Consider the following 24,560-nt stretch of genomic DNA (forward strand, 5'->3'; position numbering starts at 1 on the left):
TTGCCATCCTCCAGGGGAATTGCAACCGAACTCCAGGATCTCTTGGAATTACAACTGAACTCGTCTACAGAGATCAATTCCCCTGGAGATTGGTTGGTTGCTGTCATTTATAGTCCGCCTTTCTCACTGAGACTCAAGGTGGATTACACTGTATGAGATTAGTACAATCAGTATCAAGGACATTTCCATAAACAATGCCATAGGGTAAATAGATACAAGTTTAAAAGATATAGTATTAGCAAGAATCCAGTACAGAGTAGAAAAAATACTGAAACAGAACATAAGAGCCAGTTTGGTATAGTGGTTAAGAGTGCAGGACTCTAATCTGGAGAGCCGGGTTTGATTCTCCACTCCTCCACTTGAAGCCAGCTGGGTGACCTTGGATCATTCACAGCTCTCTCAGAGCTCTCTCAGCCCCACCCGCCTCACAGGGTGTTTGTTGTGGGGATAATAATAGCATCCTTTTAAACCGTTCTGAGTGGGCATTAAGTTGTCCTGAAGGGCGGTATATAAATCAAATGTTGTTGTTGTTCTTATTCTAAGACTAACATTAGACAACATAGAGCACTGGTGGTACATAGGAGTACATATTTAAAGCAACAGATAATATGTAAGGCAATATAGTGATGAAGTCTACGGTCCCTAACTCATTAGCAAAGCATCTGAGACCCCATCCCTACACTACAGCCCTCCCATTTGAGTAAAAGGCTTTTTTGAATAGTTCGGTTTTGCATAGTTTACAGAAAGCCAGGAGAGTGGGGGCTCTCCTGACCCCGTCAGGTAGGCCGTTCTACAGGATAGGGGCCACAACAGAGAAAGCCCATGCACAAGCTGCTGTTGACTTCACCCATGTGCAGCCTGGCACCTGCAGGAGAACCTGTTCAGATGAGCGAAGCTGCCGTGGAGGAACATAGGGAAGGAGGGAGGCAGTCCCGTAGGTATGCCAGACCAAAGCCGTGAAGAACTTTGTATGTAATAACCAACACCTTGAATTGAGCATGGTAACTGATGGGTAGCCAATGGAGCAACTGTAGGATGGGAGTGATGTTCATGCTTCTGCTTGCTCTTGCTAACAGTCGAGCTGCAGCATTTTGCACTAATTGCAACCTCGTAGTTAACTTAGATGGGAGACCAATAGAAAGAGCATTACAAAATAGTCAAGCCTTGATGTTACGATAGCATGGATCCAAGTGGCCAGGTCAGCCGTGTCAAGATAAGAAGCCATCTTCCAGGCTAGAGTGAGGTTGTAGAAAGCATTTTTTGCCACTGCCTTAATTTGTTTTTCTAGTAATAATGCTGGATTCTGTATAACCCATAGGCTCTTAACTGAGTCTGCAAGGGTCAGATAAACTGTAAAATCTATGGTATTACATCCTGCTGAGGTATCTCCTTGTCCAAATTCTGCCCTTCCTAGGCTCCACAGACACACACAAACAAATCTCCAGGAATTTTCCAACCCAGAACTGGCAATCCTATAATTGTACCAGTGCCTTTTAAAAAAAATTCTATTTTTTTTAATTTAAAATTTAAAACAAACATAAAGAAAGAAACAAAAGCCAAACATTGCTGGCAATAAAAACAAAAATACTGTTGGCAAAGCTATACATATGCTTCTATAAAAGGATTCCAGATATCTAAATGTAAGGCCATACCCAATTACTATCTAAATGTGATACATTCAAATGTTGATAATTTTATAAGATCCTCCAATCTAATAAACTACAGGAAGTGGGCTTTGGTGTTTCCAGTGTTGTAGTATAAGTCTTTTAGCAACTTTAGGGGCACAGAGGGTCCATTTCTGTGGACCATCAGTTAGGTTCCAAGAGACAGACAAACAGTTTAAAAGTACATTAACACCCTCAAAAATAAATGAGCATTCCAATAAAAAATTAATATGTGTTATGACTTCATCTGAGACTGGCTCCGCAGATCAGCCCAGACAGCCCTTTGCCGCCCCCCCCTCCATCCCATGAGCAGCACCCACCTGAGGCCTGGCCCACTCCATAACTCAGGCAGTACTGGGAGTCACCAGGCTCCTCTCAACCAGCAGTGAGGAAGTGCCGGGGGAAGCCACCGCTGGGGCCACCTGGCCGCCCAAAGAGTGGCAGGTCTCAATTGCCTGGGGAAAAGGCCCACTAGGACCCCTGATGGCACCAGCAACTAGCCTGGCTGAGCAGACACTGCCCTGACCAGCTGGCAGCCCATAGCACTGCAGGGACAATGCAACCCCTCAGCCATGGACACCTTGGTGGCCAGAGATATAGGCCCCTGCCCTGGAGACGGGACAGTGCTGTAAAACTGAATAAGTTGCAGCTTTAGATCCATAGCACCTTACCTATTGCTTTAGCAGAAGTATACGCTCTAGCTCACTACTCCATTCATCTCTGAGACTCTGTGTATCATACTAGCATCAAATATTTATAGACAAATATTGTAGTTTTTGTTTTCTGTGTTGATTCAATAAGAGTTTCCAAAAGTGCAGGAGACATTGCATCAGGGTTGTTTCTGTAACACTCAGCCCAAAGTATAGTGTTTTCACTCTGTTTTGGCAGGCACCTGGCAAACCGAACTCCAATAAAAGGAAAAAATGCACATCTTTTAAAGAGCTGAATAAAACAAAAAGCAGATGAAAGCAAATGGGTTACGAAATGACAGGGCTTTTCTGGGTAGGAGGTGGGGTGCTGTACTGCCAGTTATTTTACACTAAGAGCCAAGCTACAAGTGACACCTGACACAGGTTGGATACTTGTCAGCTTCCCTCAAGTTTTGATGGGAAGTGTAGGCATCCTGGTCTTGCAGCTGTAATGGAGAGCTAAGCTATAAAACCAGGACGCCTACATTCAGGGCCGGATCTAGGGTTGCCAGCGCCTGGGGCAACCCTAGTTCGATCTCTCCCAGCGCGGCGTGATGATGTCATTTTGGTGACATCATCACACAGGGTGGTGGAAGCAGCATGCAGGGCTGGGAAGCCACCCGCGCCATTCGCCTCCCCGCAGGCGAATGGCGCGGGCGGCCTCGCAGCCCCCCACGCTGCCTTTCGCATGCCCCGCAGGACAGGGGGCAGCCGGCTTGCCACACACCCCCTGTCCTGCAGGGCACGCAAAAGGCAGAACGGGGGGCTGCAAGGCTGCCCGCACCATGCGCCTGCCCTGCAGGACAGGGGGCAGGCTTCTGCCCCCTCTCCTGCGGGGCAGCCGAATGGCGTGGGTGGCCGGGCTGCCCTGCAGGACAGGGGGTGCGCGGCAAGCTGGCCGCCTCCTGTCCTGAGGGGCAGGCGAAAGGCAGTGCAGGGGGCTGCCCGCGCTGCTGCCTGTGCGCTCCGGCAGCTGGCAGCTGCTCCCGGCACCCCCTCCCTGGCAGCGCCAGAGGCAGACTACCCCCCCTGCTCCCCCCTTGATCCGGCCCTGCCTACATTTCCCATCAAAACTTGAGGTAAGCTGACAAGTGTCCAACCTGTGTAAGGCGTCACTTGTAGCCTGGCTCTTACTGAATAAGAATTCCTGAGGATCAGAAGAACTCAGGCCTTGTTTTTTAAAATACCAGAATGGCATGGGCACAGCAGTGGGAGATACCACTGCTCACAGGCTGCCGTTGATGTCACTTGATAGTGGCCAACAGGTCCCTTTGCTCCTCAGCCACATTCCACAAAGCAGCTGTAATAGCAATGGATGTGCTCATCCCTTCAGACAGACAGATCTTCTGAACAAGTTCCAGCGTTGGGCAATCACTGTTGAGGAAATGCAATGTCCCCACAATAGAAGCACGGCCTGAATAATAACAACAACAACAACATAAGATTCATATTCTGCCCTTCAGGACAACCTAATGCTCACTCAGAGTGGTTTACGAAGTATGTGCATAAAATGAATAAAAGTGCACAGAACTGGCCTCTGGGAATGCCTGTGCACTTATTTCCAGTGCTCTATAGAAATGGGAATATTTACAAAGGCCGCTAGCGATTAAAAACAGCACAGGAGAAGCGCCTTCTTCTCTTCGGGCGAGAAGAAACGCTTGGCAAAAGAGGGTCTGTTTCTGGATTATCCTGTTCTGAATAAAGATTGCAGTCTGCCCTAAGCCTCCCCACTCATTAACACCAGCAGTGCTGGAAATGCCAGTGATTCCGGCATCTACATTAAACTGGATTTGGGATGAGTTGGTGACCTGATTGGATCAAGGGAAAGGGTAAACGGACGCTCTGTTCCATGGATTCTGGACACTATAAATGCACCTTTGGGTGCAATGCTCCCATGATATTTCTTCATAGGAGGAGGGGGGGTACATTATGTCAAAGCCCATACTTTTTAATTCCTGGGATCCTCACTGTGTGTAATAAGTTTGTCTGCATGCTTATAATGATTTCTTGTAACACGTCATTTGAATGGCAAAGCTGCTCAGTCCCATAAGTGAACAAAAAGAAAGTATGCTAACGCCTAATGCCTGCCATGTTATAAAAGCAAAATATGAGTTTAACACGTGGTAAGCATCTAATCCCTTCCCCTCATCGCCACCTCTGAATGATTGCTTTAAAAAAAATGAATCTTTCTGTGTACGGAAATCCTGGGGCTTCATGAAAAACATTCAAGTTTTTTAAATTTGATTTTGCAATCTTGTTATGTTTGCTTTCCATTAACATTTGAATCAGCCTGTTTGTCTAGCATGCTCACTCACAGAATTTTAAATTCTCACTGCACGTGGATTTATGTACAAGTCATAGTACGGAAGGCATATTCTCCAAAGTAAGGTAGTAGTACAAAAAAAATAGCAAAACGACACACCAAATCTTACATTAGGGTAGGCTCTTGAACAGTTCCAGTTATCAAAATTTTATTCTACCCTTCCTCCAAGATGGTCAAGCTCTGAGCGTGTGCTTTTACTCTGACAACAGCAATTTGGGGTGGGTGAATGAGAGAGCGTTACTGGCCAAAGGTTACTCAAGCTGCAATTCTAAGAACACTTTCCTGGGAGTTAGCGTGATCAAATAAAATGGGACTTACCTCTGAGTAGACCTCCTTCAGAGAACTTCATAATAGAGATTTGGATTGGGTTTTCCTCATACAATGAAACCCCCCTGAAGAAAATGTGTTTTGCAGTTCCGAGCCCTCAACCAATGGATTTCCATAGGAAAATAAAGTTTGCCAGTTAAAATTTCAGAAGTCTCATTACAAATTATTTCATTCGACAGTATCAGTTCTTCACAATAAATAAAAACCCAGAAAATATTTGCACATGTGACCTGTTTTGCTCAGAGTTGCACTGCACCATAGTACTTTTTGTTTTAAAAGACAGTCATTAGGAATGCATGATTCAGTCTTAAGAATGAAAATGGTTGGAAATTTAGAAGGTTAGAGTATTATTTATGTCGTACATTTTACCCTGCTCTTCCTCTAAGGGGGTCATAATAGCACACATAGTTCTCTCCCCATTTTATCCTGACAACAACTGAGAGCCAAGCTACAAGTGACGAATTACACTTGCCTGGCAAGTTAATAGACTCATGTGTATTTCCCCCTGTTCACTAGCGTAAGTGAATGGCAAGTGAACAGGGAGGAATACACGTGAGTCTGTTCAGTTGCCAGGCAAGTGTAATTTGTCACTTGTAGCTTGGCTCTGAGACACCAAGACTGGCCCAATGTCACCTACTGAGTTTTATGCTAAGCGGGGATTTAAACCAGGGTCTCTCCAATATCCTAGTGCAGCCCTCTAATCACTAAAAATATAGGTTTAATAATGCAAAACAAAAGATTAACATGTGAAAATTGAAGACACTGTGGTGCAAAAAAGTCTGAAACAGAACAGGAATGCTGGTTGCAGAAGTTGTCATGGTTTTCATTTAAATATAGCTTGCAAAGAGTTATGTTGCATTTTAGAACATTTATGGCACATCACATATACATTTCTTCTTGTAATCTTTACAGCTGCTCTGTTAATAGTATTATCCCCATAATGCAGTTGGAAAGACTGAGGCTGGGTAGGGAATGGCTTTCCTTAAGCAATCTAGTAAGTTCAGGGGGGATGTTTTTAGTTTTGTTTAATCATTTTAACAGCAAGTCCATTTAGTCAGTAAGGACCAAATGAGCCACCAACGCAGGAGACCCGTTATTGAACTGTCCACATTTTTTAAAATCTAAAAGCAGCTGCTGGTAGGAGAGAGGCTCCTGACTGGGTCTGGGGCACTACTATTTCAATTGTCCATCTACTAAACTCCTGCTGTGCTGCAGCCTCAGTTCATATTCCCCCCTCCATGTCTGCTTTCAGTCTTAAAAAAATTACAAGAGACTTAGCGATAGGGTTGCCAGCTTGACTGATACAGTGGGAAACCTCCCAACACTGCCTCTAGTTATCATAGACTTTTGGAGAATTCCTACAATGCTGTGAAGTCACTTCCTGGTGAAACCCAGAAATGACAATTAACATCAATCAGTGCTTCCCTCCCACGCCCCATCCCCCCAAATTCCCAGTGGTTGAGGACAGAGGCCTGGCAACCCTAGTCAGTGAGTAAGCTTAAGTAGGTCTACTGAGAAGTAAGCCCCGTGTGGTTCTGTGGGGCTTACTCTCAGGAAAGTTTCTCTAGGATTGTAGCCCCAGTCACAGAACACCTGCAGTTACCTCTCACCTGGTACTGCAGTTTCAGTTCTGATCTTTCTCTTACGCACACACACACAGACACAGCCCTACCTTAGCTTTTTAAATACTATGGATCTCCCATGACAGATGCAGTTTGGCTTTTAGATACACTGCTTATTATTATTATTGTTATCATATTATTATTAAAAGATAAGCTTCTTCATTTCATCCCGTGGCTGAAAAGAACCACTGCAAAGCCAACAGGGACTGTGCATTTTGCACGACTGGCTTCCAGCTTCCTATGGCAGACAAGCAAGAGTTTGTTTCCTTTGCATCCTTTCTAGAGCCAGCATCTCTTTTCAGCAGACCTGGGCAATCTCTTGGGGCACCAATCTCTCCTACAGCTGGAAAAGTCCTAAGCCAGCCTCCCTGCAGCGTAGCAGGATCGGCTGCAGTGGGTGGCACAGCAGTGAGGACCACAGTTGACAGATGGGGCCTTCCACCATCACCAGGTCTGGGTGGCATGGCAGAGCCCCAGCACAGGCACAGGCGGCAGATGGGGGCTTCCCCCATCACCAGGTCTGGGTGGCATGGCAGAGCCCCAGCACAGCCACGGGTGGCAGATGGGGGCTTCCCCCATCACCGGTATCAGCATTGGCAATGTGCTGGCCTGAGTGGGAGTGGTTTCCCTGTGCGGGGTGCGGCAAAGTCATTTGTATAGGGTGCCAAAAACCCTTGGGCCAGCCCTGACCTTTTGCATCATGCTCTGCCACCAGAGCGTGATGCTCAGAGTTCCCACTTGTAAGAACTGAAAAGCACAGTTCAGATTCTTGTATAGCACACCACATTAGGTTAAGGGTCTCGGCTATAGAACTAATTCTTAAATGCTACAGAGAAAAAGAATTTTAAAACCTGTCCTCCCCCCTTCCCCCCCCCTTTTGGTGTTCCATTGTTTGCTCAGGCTTTTGCATTTTCTGGGAGCCGGGGATTGTTTACTGTGTGCGTCGCCACGATGTTGAGAAAGTAATGTCATGCCTTATGGGTTTACTCAGATAAGACAAATATTTAATCAGCTACGCAAAAGTGTTAATTGAATGCTGACCCCCTTATCCCAAACAATGACAAGAATGTCTTCTTTAATAATTGAATAATTCGATTCTGCATCATTTACTTTGGGGCTTTCCCGACATTGCAAGCTGCGCGCTGATAGTGTGGCTGGCTCCTGGAAGAGAATTTCTCAGTGTATAGTTATTAGCTTGCCTCTGCGAGAGAGGCGTGTCTTGCATGCCAGGCCAATGGCAGCCAAAAGGAGCAGATGGCTTGCACAATATACTGCACAAGGCTGAGTCACGGCAGCATAGGATGAAGGCTCAGTGGAAATCCTAGTCATAAGAAGCTTGCAAAGCAAGAGAGGGCCTTTCTAATCTGTTTGCTGTGTCTTCCATGGGGCACTGTTACGCAGTGTCTGGCAGATGGACTTTTTCTCTTTGGCATCATAAATTGGCTCTTACTAAAAGTTTAAGCAAGGCCGTGAGGCTTTGCCATGCTAGAGCTGAGTGCCAGGGCAATGCAATCAAAACTGTTGACTGTCTGGAATAAAATCCTAGAGGGGAGCACTAGCCTGCCTTACGTCACCAAGATGTGGTTGGGCAGGGGAGACAAACTGTGGCCAGTTCCACAAAAGCATTGGCTTGATAGCTCACAGCTGCTAATCAGAATTCCATCTCCCTTGTCAGTTTCTGATGAAGCACCAGATCGTCGTCGTCCTTCTGTGCAGCCCCACATTGGGACTGCGCAGGCGCAGGCCAGCCGCGGAGAAGATTCTTTTAGCTTCTAGAAATGTGACGGGGACGTTCGGGCCCACCGCGCATGCGCGCCGGTGTTCCCGCCAATTTTGAAGTACAAGTACCCGAACGTCCCCGGCATTCCCTCAGTTCCTTTTTCGCCGCCGTTCGAAAAGGTTCTTCAGCTGTCGCTTGTGTCTTCCGACTTTCTTCTACCTGTGAGTTGCCGTTTCCTTCTGACTGGGAAACGCCTCCACTATGTCCCATTCCGCTTTATTTAAAAAATGCCAACAGTGTGGCACTAAAATGACCCACTCTGACGGTCATGACCTCTGCCTCATCTGTTTGGGCGAGGGGCACGTCGTGGAGCGCTGTAAGTTTTGCATGGCCTTCACTCCGAAAGCGCGGAACGACCGCAAGGCCAGGCTCCGGGCCTTTCTTTGGGACGCCAACCTTCTACCGCCCAAAGCCTCGGGGTCGTCCGGGAGCAAGCCCAGCTCTGTCGCCCCCTCGCCGGCTCCTCATCACCCGTCGGAACCGCTCGTCTCGGCTCCGACGGAGGCGTCCGCTCCGGACGGTTCGATCGCCTCCGGTTCCGTGAGTGCTCCGTCCAGTCGAAAGGCGAAGAAACGTGCTTCTTCGAAGCCTTCTTCGAAACCTGTGGCCACCGAGGCTTCTTCGGAGCCCCTGCCGAAGAAGGCAAAGGCCAAGTCAAAGGCCAAGCGCCGTGCTCTGTCGCCGGCCCCGGCCTCGTTGGCTGGTTCCTCTCCTGGACCGGCCCCTCCTCCTGAGGACGTCCGGAGTCTCCTCCATACCCCGTCGCCTCCTCACACACCTCCTCCGGTGATTCCCGACGACTGTGAGTCGATCCGTGGATTTTCGGACGCGTTCCAGGAGTTTGAGCGCTCTCTGCCGTGTGCTCCGGTTCCGGCGGAGGTCTCCGTTCCGTCGCAGCCAGTCTTCTCGGTTCCAGCGCCGTTTCACCGGTCCGTTCCGTTGCCTGCTGCTCTGCCTCCTTGGCAGCCTGTCCCGGGCCTAGGGAACGTGGCCTCCTGGCAGGATTTCGTGGCTTGGATTCAGCAGTCCGCTCCCTTTCTGCCTGGTCCTTCGGTGCCCCTGGCCACGGTTCCGGCGCCCTCCACTCTGCCTCCAGCTCCGCCTGCCACTCAGCCGCGTCGCCATCTTTCGGCACCCCAGCCTTCTACCTCGGTTCCGGCTGACCGCCCATCGGTTCCGACGCAGACCCCGGCAGCTTTCTCCGACTCCGAGGATGATGAGGGCTTGGCGTCTCCGTCTGAGTACTCGTCGGACGCGGCCTCAGACCCTTCCCCTGATGATGCTGTTGGGGAGCTCCGCTCATCGTCCCCTAATGACGATTACAGGGTGTTTGCAGAGCAGATGGTCCGAATGGCCGCAGCACTGGAGCTCGACGTCGCCTCCACGACCTCCAAACCCAAGAGTAAGCTGTTGGAGCCGTTGTATTCGGGCTCTCCTGCCTCGGTGGCGTTTCCTCCTGTCGAGGATCTCGTCGATAATGCCCTGGCACTCTGGCAGACCCCTGCTTCTGTACCGCCTACGGCCAAGAAGGTTGAGAAATATTATCGCCTCAAACAGGAAGATTGCCCTTACCTCTTTGCCCATCCGAAGCCCTCTTCCATCGTGGCCGAGGAGGGTCAGGCTCGGTTCCGACGGGGCTCCTCTTCGGCTCCATCGGATCGGGAGGGGAGAAAGCTGGATGGAATTGGTCGGAAGGTGTATTCTTCGGCTTCCCTGGGGTTCCGGATCGCCCATTTCCAAGTAATAATGGGCTCTTACAATCTTTTCTTGTGGAAGCGTCTGTCGTCCTACCTCTCTGACCTCCCCGACGATCGCCGTCACTTGGTCAAGGCTCTCCAGGCTGAGGCTTTCCGTTTGTCGAAGCAACAGATGACGGCTGGCAAGGACGCTGCCGACTCCGCGGCGCGTGCGATGGCATCCTCAGTGCTCCTGCGTCGGCACGCCTGGCTTCGATCTACTGCCCTGCCCCCCGAGAAGAAGGCCAAGGTCGAGGATTTTCCGTTTGAAGGTCCTCAGCTCTTCTCAGAGAAAACGGATGAGTCCCTTTCTCTTATGAAGAAGAACCAGCAGACGGCCAAGTCGCTCGGGGTTGCGCCTTCGGTTCCGCAGTCGGGTCCGAGATATCGGTACGGCAGGTTCCGGTCCTATCAGTCCCCCTACCAGCAGTTCCACCAGCGCCAAGGACGGTTCCCCTCCGGTCAATCCTATGGCCACCGTTCCTACTCTGGCCAGCAGCGCCACTCTTCGAGACGCTCCGGCCGGTCCAAGGGACGACAGCAGCCTCCTTCGCCCAAGCCCTCGACTTCAGCGCAGAAGCCCACGGTCTTCTGACTAGACCAGGACGCTTCCCAGTTGGTCTCCAAGGACGCTGTTGATGTCCTGTTCTTGGACAGGCTACGGCCTTTCTTGCCCCGTTGGCAACTCATTACTACGGATACCTGGGTCCTCTCTGTTGTGGCCCGTGGTTATAAGTTGTCGTTTACCACTGCACCCCCTCTCTCGCACCCACCCCGTTGTGCTTCTTGTTGTAATGTTGTGTTACAAAATAATGTTTTGGAGTTGGTTGCCAAAGGTGCTGTCCGGGTGGTCAATGTCTCTACTTCCCCTTGGGGGTTTTACTCAAGATACTTTCTTGTGGATAAGAAAGATGGGGGGTCTCGTCCCATTTTGGACCTTCGGGCCCTTAATACCTACTTGAAGGTGGAGAAGTTTAGGATGCTTACCCTGTCCCGGGTGTTGGAACTCTTAGAGTCAGGCGTCTGGATGGCCATTTTGGATCTCAAAGACGCCTACTTCCACATTTCCATCTTTGAGGGCCACAGGAAATACCTCCGTTTTACCTGTGGAGGCGCTGTCTATGAGTACACGGCCTTGCCCTTTGGCCTGGCCTCGGCGCCCAGGGTGTTCACTAAATGCATGGCCACCGTGGTGGCACATCTACGGTCTAGTGGCTGTTTTGTTTATCCCTATTTGGATGATTGGCTCCTGGTGGGTCCCTCCTCTGACTCCCTCCGGGCTTCTATCGCCCTCACCTTGTCCGTCCTAGACGGTCTGGGGCTAGTGGTCAATTTGGGGAAGTCGGTCCTGTCCCCTGGTACGAGCATTAGATTCATTGGGGTCCACTTTGACTCTCTGCTGGGCCGGGCTTATCTACCCCCGGACCGCTTGAGCAGGCTGTCCTCCCTGGCCCGCCACTTCGTGCATAACCGGTTCCAAACTGCCCTCCTGATTCAAACGTTGTTAGGTCTTATGGCCTCCTCCACAGGGGTGGTGTGTTTTGCACGCCTGCGCATGAGGCCTCTACAAAATTGGTTTGTTCGGGTTTTCAACCCCCTCACTATGAGTCAACACCGTGGGTTTTCCGTCCCGAGGGTGATACAGCGGACATTGGTGTGGTGGACTAACCCTGAGAATTTGTCCAAGGGTTGTCCTTTTGGTCCCTTCCTGCCGGAGGTCACCGTCTTCACGGACGCTTCCAATCTAGGCTGGGGAGGGCGTTGTGGACACCTGTCTGCTCAAGGTGTTTGGTCCTCCCTTGAAATGGGCATGCACATTAACCTGTTAGAGCTTAGAGCGATCCGTTACTCCCTTGCTTCTTTTGCAGATGTCATTCGGAACAGGAGGGTTCAGGTCCTGTCGGACAATACCACAGCCTGCTATTACCTCAACAAGCAGGGAGGAACGGTCTCGCTCAAGCTCTGCAAGGAGGCGACTACACTCTGGACTTGGGCCATTGCCAACAACGTCCTGCCCAGGGCCATTCATATTGCGGGGGAGAACAACACAGCAGCAGACACGCTGAGCAGGGTGTTTTTGCCCCAGCACGAGTGGTCCCTCAACACGGTTTATCTCCACAAGGTTTTTCGCACATGGGGCACGCCCTTGGTCGACCTCTTTGCCACAGCCCACAACAGACAAGCCCCGCTGTTTTGCTCCCGGGCCGGGATTGGCCATCGTTCACTGGGGGATGCCTTCCAGATACCCTGGTCTCCCGGGCTCTTTTATGCCTTCCCGCCCTTCCCGCTCCTTCACAAGGTCCTCTCCAGGATCAGGGCCTTCCGAACCCACTGTATCCTGATTGCCCCTCGGTGGCCTCGCCAGGATTGGTTTCCCCTTTTACTTTCCCTGTCGCAGGGGCGGTGTCTCCCGCTGCCGCACGCCCCAGACCTGCTACTCAGGGACGGAGTGTGGCATCACGATGTGGCAGTGCTAAATCTGACTGCCTGGCTCCTCTGCGCCCCAGACTAGGCCTCTCTACTAGGGTGCTTAATGTGATTCTGAATGCCCGAAAACCGTCTACCAGGTTGTCCTACCAGAGGAAGTGGTCACGTTTCTCTAGGTGGTTAGCCCCCAAAGGGGTTTCCCCTTTCACTTGCCCGCTGCCTGTCATTCTGGAGTACCTCCTGGACCTGTGCTCCCAGGGCCTGGCGTTCTCCAGTGTTAAGGTGCACATGGCTGCTATCTCTGCCTTCCATGAGCAGATTGATGGGAGGACTGTGTTTGCACATTGGCTGTCCAAACAGTTCCTGAAGGGCCTACTAAGGTCCTTTCCTCCTAGGGCCCATCCTATTCCTCAGTGGAGCCTGACCCTGGTGCTCTCCCGTCTGATGCTCTCCCCTTTTGAGCCCCTGTCTACCTGTCCCTTGCCTCTGCTCACACAGAAAGTGGCCTTTTTGGTTGCAGTCACTTCCTCCAGGCGGGTTGGGGAGTTGTCTGCTCTGAGGTGTGACCCCCCCTTCCTGCAATTTTTCCCCGGGACAGTCATGCTCCACACTAGTATGCAGTTCCTGCCCAAGGTGGTTTCAAAATTTCACCTGCGTCAAAAGGTGGTCCTTCCTTCCTTTTTTCCTACGCCCTCTTCCCCAGAGGAACGTACTCTACACACATTGGATGTGAAACGTGCTTTATTGTTTTATTTACATCGCACCAAGTGTTTCAGGAAGTCTCCTGCCTTGTTTTTATGTTACTCTGGCCCTCGCAAGGGCTCGCCAGCTTCTGCCCAGTCCATTTCTCGCTGGATTGTGTCTGCAATTAAACTTTGTTATCAGCAAGCTGGAGTTCGGTGCCCGTTGTCGATTACTGCTCATTCTACTCGAGCGCAAGCTGCCTCTGCTGCCTTCCTGCGAGGAGTGCCACTCCAAGACGTCTGCCAAGCTGCAACGTGGTCTACCGCTGACACTTTCATTAAACATTATTCCATAGACGTGAATGCACGCCGTGAATCCGCTGTTGGCACGGCTGTTCTGCACTCTCTGTTCTCATAGACACTCACACCCGCCCCCATTGGTGAGATGCTAGCTATTCTCCCAATGTGGGGCTGCACAGAAGGACGACGACGATAAACAGGGTTTCTCACCTGTAACTGTTGATCGTCGAGTCTCTTCTGTGCAGACACACATTCCCTCCCACCTGCCCCGCTGTGAGTGCTTGGTTTCTCCATTGTTTCTCAGGCGGCTCAGGTGAACTGAGGGAATGCCGGGGACGTTCGGGTACTTGTACTTCAAAATTGGCGGGAACACCGGCGCGCATGCGCGGTGGGCCCGAACGTCCCCGTCACATTTCTAGAAGCTAAAAGAATCTTCTCCGCGGCTGGCCTGCGCCTGCGCAGTCCCAATGTGTGTCTGCACAGAAGAGACTCGACGATCAACAGTTACAGGTGAGAAACCCTGTTTTTTCAAGTGTTTTTTAAATCTGGATCTGGGTACCTGATATATATGGGGAATTTCAGTTTCCCCTCAGCTTTCCTGCCTAAACTGGTAGAAATGCTTATGGACCTGGTGTTGGGGCTTTTAGTATGGGATGGCCAATAGCTGTGCTGAAGCATTCCTATCAGCAGCAGCTCAGGAATTCATGGCTGCCTTAACAGCCACAGGGACTATCCTCACTGGTTTGGGGCCTATCTTGTATTATAGGGCTTTCACTTGGTTTTGTGTTTTGGTTACAGGGTCAACGGTGCCTTTGTCATGGACAGTTCCCATTGTTGTCTGCTAAGCTTTTAACTGATAGCGACTTTGAACCTATATAGGGGTGGAGCATCTGTTAGGTTGGTCTGTCCCTGGAAGTTGATGCTCCAGATAATTGGTTTGTTTGTTCATTTGTTCGTTTTCCTTCCTTCCTTCCTTCCTTCCTTCGATAGTTTCCCAACAACTCTGGGGGAATTACCTGCTGAGATCTGGGAACGAATCGTCATTGATTGATTGATTTGCTTAAAAGCAGCTGTGGGGTGGCAGCAATTCATATTAGGGTTGTAGCAATGGGAGCGCCCTTTTCCCCGTTACTGTTTCCCAAGTGCAAATTGTACACTTGCACCCAAGATGCTCTTTCCCTGATGAGGCAAACATACAAAATTTCTAGAGCAAGATTTGAGTCCAGGGTATAAGCTTTCAGAAGTCAAACCTCCGTTCATCAGATACAGAATTTCTATAACAATTTGAAAACCATTTGAGAAAACCAAAAGCTTCTTTTTCTCCAGCCATTTGTCAGGTATGTGTAGTCATTCCAAATTCAGACACAAACACAGAAACTCGTTCTGGGCTTCAAGCTCAGAATCAGAAGAAACATTCTTTCTTTATAAAAGCAAGTTTCCTTATGGTTGAAACGATAGATGTAGAAGTTTGTAGATGAAATCTCAGAAGCTGGAAAAGTCTGAGCAGTATTCCCAATGGTTTAGATTCTATGTAGTTCTTAGTTCTTCTCATAGGACCAGAACAAGCTATGTAAATGTACTCAAATGAGCCTAATTTATATCTGGTGCAGAATATCAGTATATATATCTCTGTACATAATAAGCATAACTGGTGACAGAAAGACCATTTGGTTTGGTTTGGTCTAAAAAAGAGATCCTTTTAGAATGGTCTTACAGAGCAGAGAGATGGTTGGATCGGAAGGGTCTGGATTTAGTTTTAGAATCAACTCTGCTTGGGTCAGAGGTAGGCTAAGCAGCGTAAAGCTTGCTAACGATTCTGGCCAAAGCGTGCCCCTGTGTCTACATGGTCCCATACTGCCCCCATGTGGCAGTTTATTGACCAGTCATTTCAGGGGAGAAATTGAATGGTTTTTTCAGACAAGCATGATCTAACCTGTGAGTTAGACATTGCCTGTTTTTCTCTAACTACTTGCTGCGGCATCTGAATAATATTTGCCTCCTTATAAATGATCCAATTTTGACAAAGATGCCATAAATCTCCAAGACTTTCACCTCCAAAACGATCCGGATGTACAAAGTTTGCCATGAACCGCTAAGCACATATGGCTTGAAATAGCTAGGGAGATACAGAAGAGGGATATTATTATTTAAAGATCAATAAGGCAATGATCCTTAATAGAATAATTTAGAATAAGTAGTATTTTCTAGTTCAGTGGTTTACAGAGATTTGTATAGATTAGAATCTGCATTCTTCCTAAATAAGATGCCATGAATGAAAGCAAAGTTTAAGGAATTGAACTGCTGTGCCAATTAGAGATACAACAGTTACAGAATTTTTAATTCCATAGGGGAAAAAATCTGTAAAAAATCAGAATTTTTTGAAAAATAGAAATAAATGCAATATTTAGATTTCCTGTTAGACCTTAAAACTTATTTTACTGACGACAGTTTAAACACATCATGTATAGCTTTGCTGGTATATAAAATTATGCTATTTGGCATATTTATGGTTTCTATAAGAAAAATTGCAAATATAATAAATACTTGAGAGAGTAACGAACTGCTGCCCCCTATGCTCCCTTAGTACAGATATGTTATTTCTTGCCATCTGAGAAGCAGGAAAAAGGTTGAAGGTAGAAAACAAATTCTGAAGTAAAGAAAAGAACGTGTGTTATTTGTACACAACACTTCCATACTGTCAGGCTTACCAGCATCATTGGATATAAAATTAAACTTCATAACACCGAAAACTCTGAACTTTTTAATAATTTATTATCATCATACACATTATACCATAGTTATTGTCTCCAAAATAATTTACATTTAAACAAAATTTATTATTGAAAATATGATCTGTATTTCTACAGTATATATAGCTATTATCATTATCTAATGTCTTACATAATTTTTTTCATATTACACATTTTGAGTACAGCTTTGTCTTAAAAAGCATTCCATTTATTTCAAAGGAAAACAAATTCATAGGAGTATTTGTTACCACTCTGCAAATTTTCCCATGGTGGGGGGAGCCCTTAGAGGAGGAAGTAATTTTGTTTCATAGTCTTCCCATCCCCACCCCCCTGCCGGGAGTCTTCACATCTCTTATCCTCATGCTGGATTCCCTTTCTTGTCCATATTTTCCCAGTCACCTCCCCAAAGCGATAAGTATAGCATCTTCATTTATACACATCTGGATTTGTAATTATTCTCTGATCTTCTCTGCATCCTTTAGCATCCTTTATCTAAGGCTTTAAAAGTGCATGACGGACCTGAGCAGCCACACTTAGTTGAGTCACTATTTCAGTAAAAGGAATGCCAGTTCTATTTCACGTGCATTCATTCAACTGATTCAGTTTCCACAAACTAGCTAAAGGAACAACTTGTCTTCAGAGGGCAACAGTTGGCTACTAGCATGCACACGAACTGCTTAAATCTCCTTGATTTGAATAGGGTGCCTGGTTTTGGTTTGTTAAATTCATTTTATATTTTTATGATGTTTTAATGTGTATTTTATGTTGTAAGTTGCTTGAGTCCCTTCGTGGGGAGGGCAGGGTATGAATGAATGAAATGTAATACCCTTTTAGGGATCTAGGGAGAAAGTAGCAGAGGTAGTAGAGTTCTAGGTAATTGTGTTCTGAATAAAGGTCCTTCCAATCTAGTACTGATAATCCATTAGCACATCTTCTAGGTCTTACATCCACCCTCCCATTTGAGGGATTTTTTGGCACTGATGTCTTTGGAACAGGAATTGCACCTTGTTGCATTAATCTAGTGGTCTGCCTAGACTAATGTTGTCTTCTCTGACCAACGGCAGAGCTCCAAGATCTTTTCCAGCTTTCCGTCTTGACTGCTTCTTTTTTAAAACCTGTGATGGCAGGGACTGAGCCAGGGACCTTCTGCCTGCAAATGACATGCTGTATCACTGACCTACAGCCTCTCCCCTCCTACATGCGAACGGTTCTTGTGGTTGTGATAACAGAGACAGTGATGCTGCATCCTGTTTGTTGCAGCAATAGTACAAGCAGTAGCCAGTAGCCTTCTCCCATAGCTCTTCTTCCAGAGGAAATGTTGTCTAGTGATTACAGCATCATCCTACGACTGGGTAGCCCCAGATTCAAATGCCCCAGATTCACATGCCACTCTGCCACAAAGCTCACTTGGAGGAAGAGTGGCATGCAAAAATGGATGGATAGTGCCTGGAACCACTTTTTATCTATGGGCCTGTTTCCCCTTTTGGGGAGGGGGATAAGTGAAACCCACAAAGCAGCATGGGGCAACTGTGAAATAAATCCTCCCCACATACACTGTATCCCTAGCCTGAACTGGATCTCCCGGCAGTTGTTTTTAGAACATCAGAAGAACGATGGGTAATCTTGGGCCGTTTCCAGATGGCTTACCTGCCCCCGGAACGTCGCGCCATGTTGCGGGGAAAACGCTAAACGTTGCGCAAAACTCGCGCGAGAAAACGCGATATTTCGCATTTTCCCCGCAACATGGCGCGACGTTCCGGGGGCAGGTAAGCCGTCTGGAAATGGCCTTGATCCTGGATCTCTCCCACATCATGTATAGCTTAATGCATAGCTCAAGGCAAAGTGCTGGTTCCCCCCCTGCCGCCCCGATCATTTCCATCCATGCAAAAGGGGGGGGTCACCATTTGGGGTACAGCAGGATGGGGGAAGGAGTTGCAGTCTGCTGGTGGAAATCTTTCAGTCAGTGGAGATTTTTGGCAGAATCCAAGCCACAGAACATAGCTTCAAAAGAGGATAAGGGATGTAACAAGAAAAATGTGCGTGAACTGATTACCGGTTTGTGGATTGGCATTTTAGTAATTTTCATATACAGAGGTCTGAGAACGCATTCATGGCTAAAATATAGGCTGCAGCTAACGATGACCCCGGAAGGAGTTCTTTTATTTCTAGCTTGTGTCTGGAGACCTGAGGTGGATGAGGTGTTCAGTTCCTTTGCTCCCATCTCTCTTCCTTCTCTAGGATATGCTGCAGAATTCTCCCAACTCAATGACTGCAGTATCTGGCAACCCCCAAGGAATTGTGGTACCTGCATCAGCGCTGCAGCAGGGGAGCATCTCCATGACGACGGTCAACTCACAAGTTGTGTCAGGTGGGAGGCGTGGAGCATACGTCAGTGACCATGTTAGTCGCATCTTTTGCATGCTTGGTATTTTTAACTCCCTTCGATAACTAGATTTGAAACGTATAATCAGGAGGGAAACCTAGTTTATGGGTTTGTTTAAAGGGTTGTTTGTTTTGTCCCTTTTCTCCCTTACACATACACCTCATCGTTCTATTCCACTCAGACAACTCATTCTCACACACAAGTATGCCACTCACACATTCCCTGGAACATTTTACAGATGAAAGTAAGAGACATGCTTTAACACTCCTATTTTCATACCAGTGCCTGATCCTCCCCCACCCCCCGCATTGTCTCCCACTGTACTCTGTTGTATACCATATTCTTTTACTCTACAACAGCCAATTTGCCATTGATTTGAAAGCCAAGATGTTTTGCTTTGGGTTCAAATATATTGGGGGGGGGGGAATATAACTGTCTGACAATATGGAATTGCAGTTCAGTGTATAGCTCAGTAGCTGCACTGTGGGAAATGGCAGCCTAAAACACAGCATGGTGTCTTTGTGCTCACGCGCATGCATTTCAATGCATGTACGTTAGAGACACTTGCCTTCTCAGAAATCTAACTCCTTGGAGACCCCGGGGAGAGGGAGCTGGACCCTGACAAATGCCAACACTAGCAGCTTAAACTAACAATGTGTTAACAAGGCATATCCAAAAGACATAAAAAGGGACTGTGATTTACCAGGGACACCAGAAAATATGTACTCGTCTTGGTAAATAGGAGCATATTTATACATTGCAGGATGTCACCTCCAACCTCCAGGGGAGGGACCAGAGTCCCCCACCTAACCATCATAAAACCTTGTGTTTGGTAATCAGCAATGAGCAATTATTTATGGATTTCATTTATATCCCACCTTTCTCCCCATATTGGGCCACTATACCACACAGCTGTCAAATGAAGCCAGAGTTCCACTATCCTGCTGTTTCCTTGCCAACAAACCCAAAGGTTGTCCCTTTCTTCTCAGCCAGTAAGGGGAGGAAACAGAAGTCGAATCTAAACAGATGTTCCAACAACTCCCAGTAAGCTTTAGGTTTGGCAGCTGGCGGTCAGGAGAGCAGAAGCCACCTGGAGTCCTCCGCATCCTCACCCTCTGCTCACCAAGCCTATGAATGAATGGAAACCATCCAGTGTTGCTACGGGGTAAAGGAAGGTTGGGGCTGCCTACAGCATGGGTCTTCAACATGGTGCCCTGGGGCACCACAGTGCCCATTGAAATCTTTTCTGGTTCCCACCAAGTGTATTTAGAAAGTAGGTGGAGCAAGGTGGGGCTCTTGCCTAGCAGGGCTTCTGATTGGCTAGATCCAATTGACTATGCAGATTAAAACAACATTGTTTCAGCAGCAGCTGCCACCACAGTGTTGGTTTTATTCTCTCTCACTCCTCTTTCCCAGTGTATTTTTAAAATTATGCCTCATTTCCCCTTCACTTAGTCTTCCTCTAAGTAGGTGGTTCTGCCTCCTGCAGCACTCGTTGTATAGTTGCCCCCACCACTCTGCGTCAGAATTCCAGAAGTGCCCACAGGCTAAAAAAGGTTGGGGATCCCTGGACTAGAATTATCAACCCAAAAGGACCCTTCAACAGCTTCCCTTGACCACTAGGATTGGTGGGCAATTCCTTGGATATGCCTCAGGCCCCCTTCAGAGGCCACACACTCCATCTGTAAACGTCAGTGTATGTGTGTTAGATCCAGAGGAGTTAGCCATGTTAGTCTGTGGTAGCAAAATAGAAAAGACCAGTAGCACCTTTAAGACGAACCAACTTTACTGTAGCCTAAGCTTTTGAGAACCACAGTTCTCTGACGAAGAAAACTGCGGTTCTCAAAAGTTTAGGCTACAGTAAAGTCGGTTAGTCTTAAAGGTGCTACTGGATCTTTTCTATAGTGTATGTGTGTTGAGTTTCTATATCTCCTGCCCCTTTGAAACCACTATTTTTGCAGTCAACACATTCCACTGGGGTAGCAGTTGGTCATTTAGTCAGAACACCAGTGAGTGTCTTTACATCACACCTTCATGGAAGCTCAGTATCATAAAAGAGAAAAAGTTTACATGGGGGGAAATGAATAGACTTAAGATATGAGAAGCATAGAGTATTTGCATAGTAATTTGCATAGTAATAAATTGCTACTTTTTCTGTCAAGAGAGTGACCTGAGGACCTCACCTTACATCTGTCTTCACTCTTAAATGTTGTGTCTGTCTTTATCTTAAACGGTTAGGTTTGTCTTCAATCAAAGTGTTCCTTCCCACAAGGGGCTTCTGTCAGAAGGGCCTTAGGCTTTGGGAGAGATTGATGCTCTTTATTTTTCATAGGTCTCTTGCCATAAATGACAGAAACAAACGTAGACCCAATGTTTTTTGTCCAGTCTCATTCTTAAGACCATTTGACTGCATGTGGGATCTTTCAGTTGAAAGGTGATAATGTTGAGTCCTTTTGCTATTGGCTTCCGTCCACGGCACTAAATGAGGTCAATTTAAACATTTTTTCTGCCAGTAGATGTTTGCTGATTCCCCTAATCCCTGCTGTGAATCATCTCTCTTTGCCAGGTGGAGCCCTTTACCAGCCTGTAACTATGGTAACGTCTCAGGGCCAGGTGGTAACCCAAGCAATCCCACAGGGGGCTATACAGATCCAAAACACACAGGTAAGACCAACAGCACAAGAAGTTGGGGAAAGCTCACTCATTTCTTATGAAGGCTTCAAGAGGGAGGAAGTCTTGGGTGTCTGTCTAGCTTTGCAGATCTGAATCTTCTCTAGCAGAGGAAGAAAAAGCACTACAGACCATTAGAAAAGATTTTTGTTGCAAAATACTCTCTATGGAGAAGCACCAGGGACAATCTCAAGTGTTTTGCCAGTCAGTCAGCTGGCAGGGAGTGACTCGAAGATCCTAGTTTCAAGGCCTATGAATTTTATCCCCTAAGCTCAAGAAGCAAGCAAGTGCAACAGCAGGCATCACGGTACCCCTGAGTGCCACGTTGTGGATAGTTGGTATAAACCTTAAGACCTCCTTTTTGACTTCTGGCTTTTGAACTCCACTTCCATTCACATTTCTTAAATCCTCCCTCTGCTATACTGTTTGATTTTGTGTTGCAGTGCAGATTCTTTTTTTAAATATTATGACTTGTTTTTGACCATTTACTATAAACTGCTTTGGGCAAGAATTTCTTCTTTTCAGAAAAACGGGGAATAAACAAACAGCATGCCAGAAGTGATCTTGTACCCCTAGCAATTCTCTAGATACATAGTTATGTCTTTTCCACTTCCATTTTTAACAAAACTTTATTTTGAATTCTTTAAACTGCCTTGAAATACTGCAGATAAGAGGCACCTATAAGACTAACAAAACTAGGAGCGGCAGGACTCTAATATAGAGAACCGGGTTTGATTCCTCACTCCTCCACTTGGAGCTGGGTGACCTTGGGTCAGTCACAGCTTCTCGGAGCTCTCTCCGCCCCACCCACCTCACAGGATGATTGTTGTGGGGATAATAATAAACATACACTGTAAAACCGCTCTGAGTGGACGTTAAGTTGTCCTGAAGGATGGTATATAAATCTATTATATCATCATCATCATCATCATCATCATCATTATATTGGTAGGATATGAGCTTTCGTGAGTCACAGCTCATTTCTTCAGATACCAGTAAGCTGTGACTCATGAAAGCTCATGCCCTACCACTAATTTTGTTAGTCTTATAAGTGCTACTGGACTATTGCTCTTTCCTATTGCTACAAATAGACCAACACAGCTACCCATCTATCTTGCAGTTAAGGGGTGAGGTATGTTAGTTTATGGATGTCCAACACACTCCTTTGGATGCTAAGTTATCAGAATTTTGATTCTTCTTACACCCCTCTGATTCTATTTGGATTCTTCTTATGCATACTGAAGCACTCTGGGCTTGGGGTGGGATTCTGCAACCAGTAAAGGCAAAGCTGTAGAAACATAGAGGAGCTAGCTTATTCCTTGGACCAGCTGGGGTCCAAGAGGGAGAGCAGAAACGGTGGCTTGCTCATGGTAGCTTGGGGAACAGCAGGCCCTGCTGTTGGGAAGGATTGCATGACAGTTCAGCTTGACCTGAATTCAATTATATGTCGAGAAGACCAATAAATCGCTCTATATTCTATTTGAAAGTAATTTTTAGCTGATTGAAAAGAACGTGTGTCAAGTTAACAGTGAACAAATTTCTACTTTGATTTGTGTCTAGGGAGGGGCCTTCTTATCACCACGAGGAAATCAACATAGCAAGCAGGGCCTGATTACTGATATGCAAATGCTTCTAAAAACTCCTAGCCTAAAGAGGTTGATGCTTAATAAATCTTGAAATGATGGAACACCATTAAACACCCTTGTAGAAATCTGTCTTTCTGAGCTCATAGTGAAACAACACTAACTACGACAATGCTATGTCAAAGAGAGTTAACATGCTCCTTTGGAAGGTTAGTTATCAGAACAGGAGTCAGCTGTTACCCCTTTTTGCATAGTCTGCTTCTGGAACTGAAAAGGGCAGCTCATAAGAGCCCTGCTGTATCAAAGCTCCATCTAGTCCAACTTCCTGTTTCCACCAGTGGCCAGCCAAATATTCCTATGATAACTGGTTATCTAAGATGAGGCTGCCACTGAAAAAAGATGTATAAAGACCTGAGGAAGCTGAAAGAGACCCAGCCATAATAATGGGATGAGTAGACAAACACAGAGCTATCACTGAAAATAGCAGTCCCATCTTAAGTCAAGTCTGCCACAGGAAAGAAGATAGAGCTTGGGAAGCAAAAGAACATCCAGCCATAATAGTGGGATGAATGTACAAACCACTGATCTCTACAGGGCTTTTTTTCTGGGAAAAGAGGTGGTGGAACTCAGTGGTGGAACTCAAGACCGCACAATGACGTCACTTTGGGTCAGCTGGAACAAGGGAGGAGTTTTTTAAAGTTTAAATTGCCCTTGGCGAAAATGGTCACATGGCCATTTTTAAGAGGTGCCGGAACTCTGTTCCACCGCGTTCCCGCTGAAAAAAAGCCCTGGATCTCTATGCTACTGCCTTCAGCCCTCTTCAAAAACTCCTGGGTCTCCAGCCCAGACATTAAAATCAATCTGATGACTGAAAAATTCAGATAAAGACATAAGAATAATGATGATCTTAATAGTTGTAGACAACTATATTCCCTCTTAGTTTCCTCATCTGAATTTTACACGTGGAAATTCTAACCTATTTCTTGAGATCAGTCCCAGTTCTTCTTTCCCCCGTTTTATATTCATGAGAGGCAAATCATACCGTTCTTACAACACAAATGAAGATTTTTTTTTTTTAAGGGCATGCATTGATATACTGACATCTTCTACTGAGTCAGCACTGGTGGGACCGCAATCGCACCTGATCAGTCTCTGAGCTCTTTTAAAATCTCCCCGGTCCTCTCCCTTCACTAGGGCATTTATTATTTCATATTTTACAAAGCTGAATAAAACTCTTGGAAAAAAGGCATTGGCAGGGCTGCCGTATCCCCTGATTTCTCACCATTTCTCTCAGTTCTCTGTGTGGGGATGAGGAGGAGAAAAACAAAACCTGCACCTCCGTTCTTTTTAATGTGTAAAAGCTGTAGCTAGCTCAGATCTTAGAGGGAAATTGATCAGATCTGTTGGAATACAAGTATGCTGGGAATATTGTGCCACAAACGGAGCCCTGGACAAGCACTCCTAATGTTATTTCTGTATTGCTTGGGTAATTTATTCAGCCTAGGCCTTGCAGTACATCCCAAGCGGCACCTGGGGGAATCATTTATACCTGACACAGGGCTGCCATCCTGATGTTTAATTCATGCAGGAGAAATGTTTTTATGAAGAACCTTAAAAAAAAAT

The 24,560-nt window shown here is 47.0% G+C and overlaps 1 protein-coding gene across 1 annotated transcript in view; it reads left to right on the top strand.

Moving 5' to 3' along the window:
• PKNOX2 (PBX/knotted 1 homeobox 2) overlaps positions 1-24,560 on the top strand; it is a 370,783-nt gene that overhangs the window by 321,950 nt on the left and 24,273 nt on the right. Inside the window, exons 9-10 of the mRNA XM_054997769.1 lie at positions 18,540-18,669; positions 21,251-21,348. Coding sequence (XP_054853744.1) covers positions 18,540-18,669; positions 21,251-21,348 — 228 coding nt within the window. The remainder of the gene's footprint in view (positions 1-18,539; positions 18,670-21,250; positions 21,349-24,560) is intronic.

This window comes from Eublepharis macularius, chromosome 14, assembly GCF_028583425.1.
Source record: "Eublepharis macularius isolate TG4126 chromosome 14, MPM_Emac_v1.0, whole genome shotgun sequence".
In the NCBI taxonomy this organism is placed as follows: Eukaryota; Metazoa; Chordata; class Lepidosauria; order Squamata; family Eublepharidae; genus Eublepharis; species Eublepharis macularius.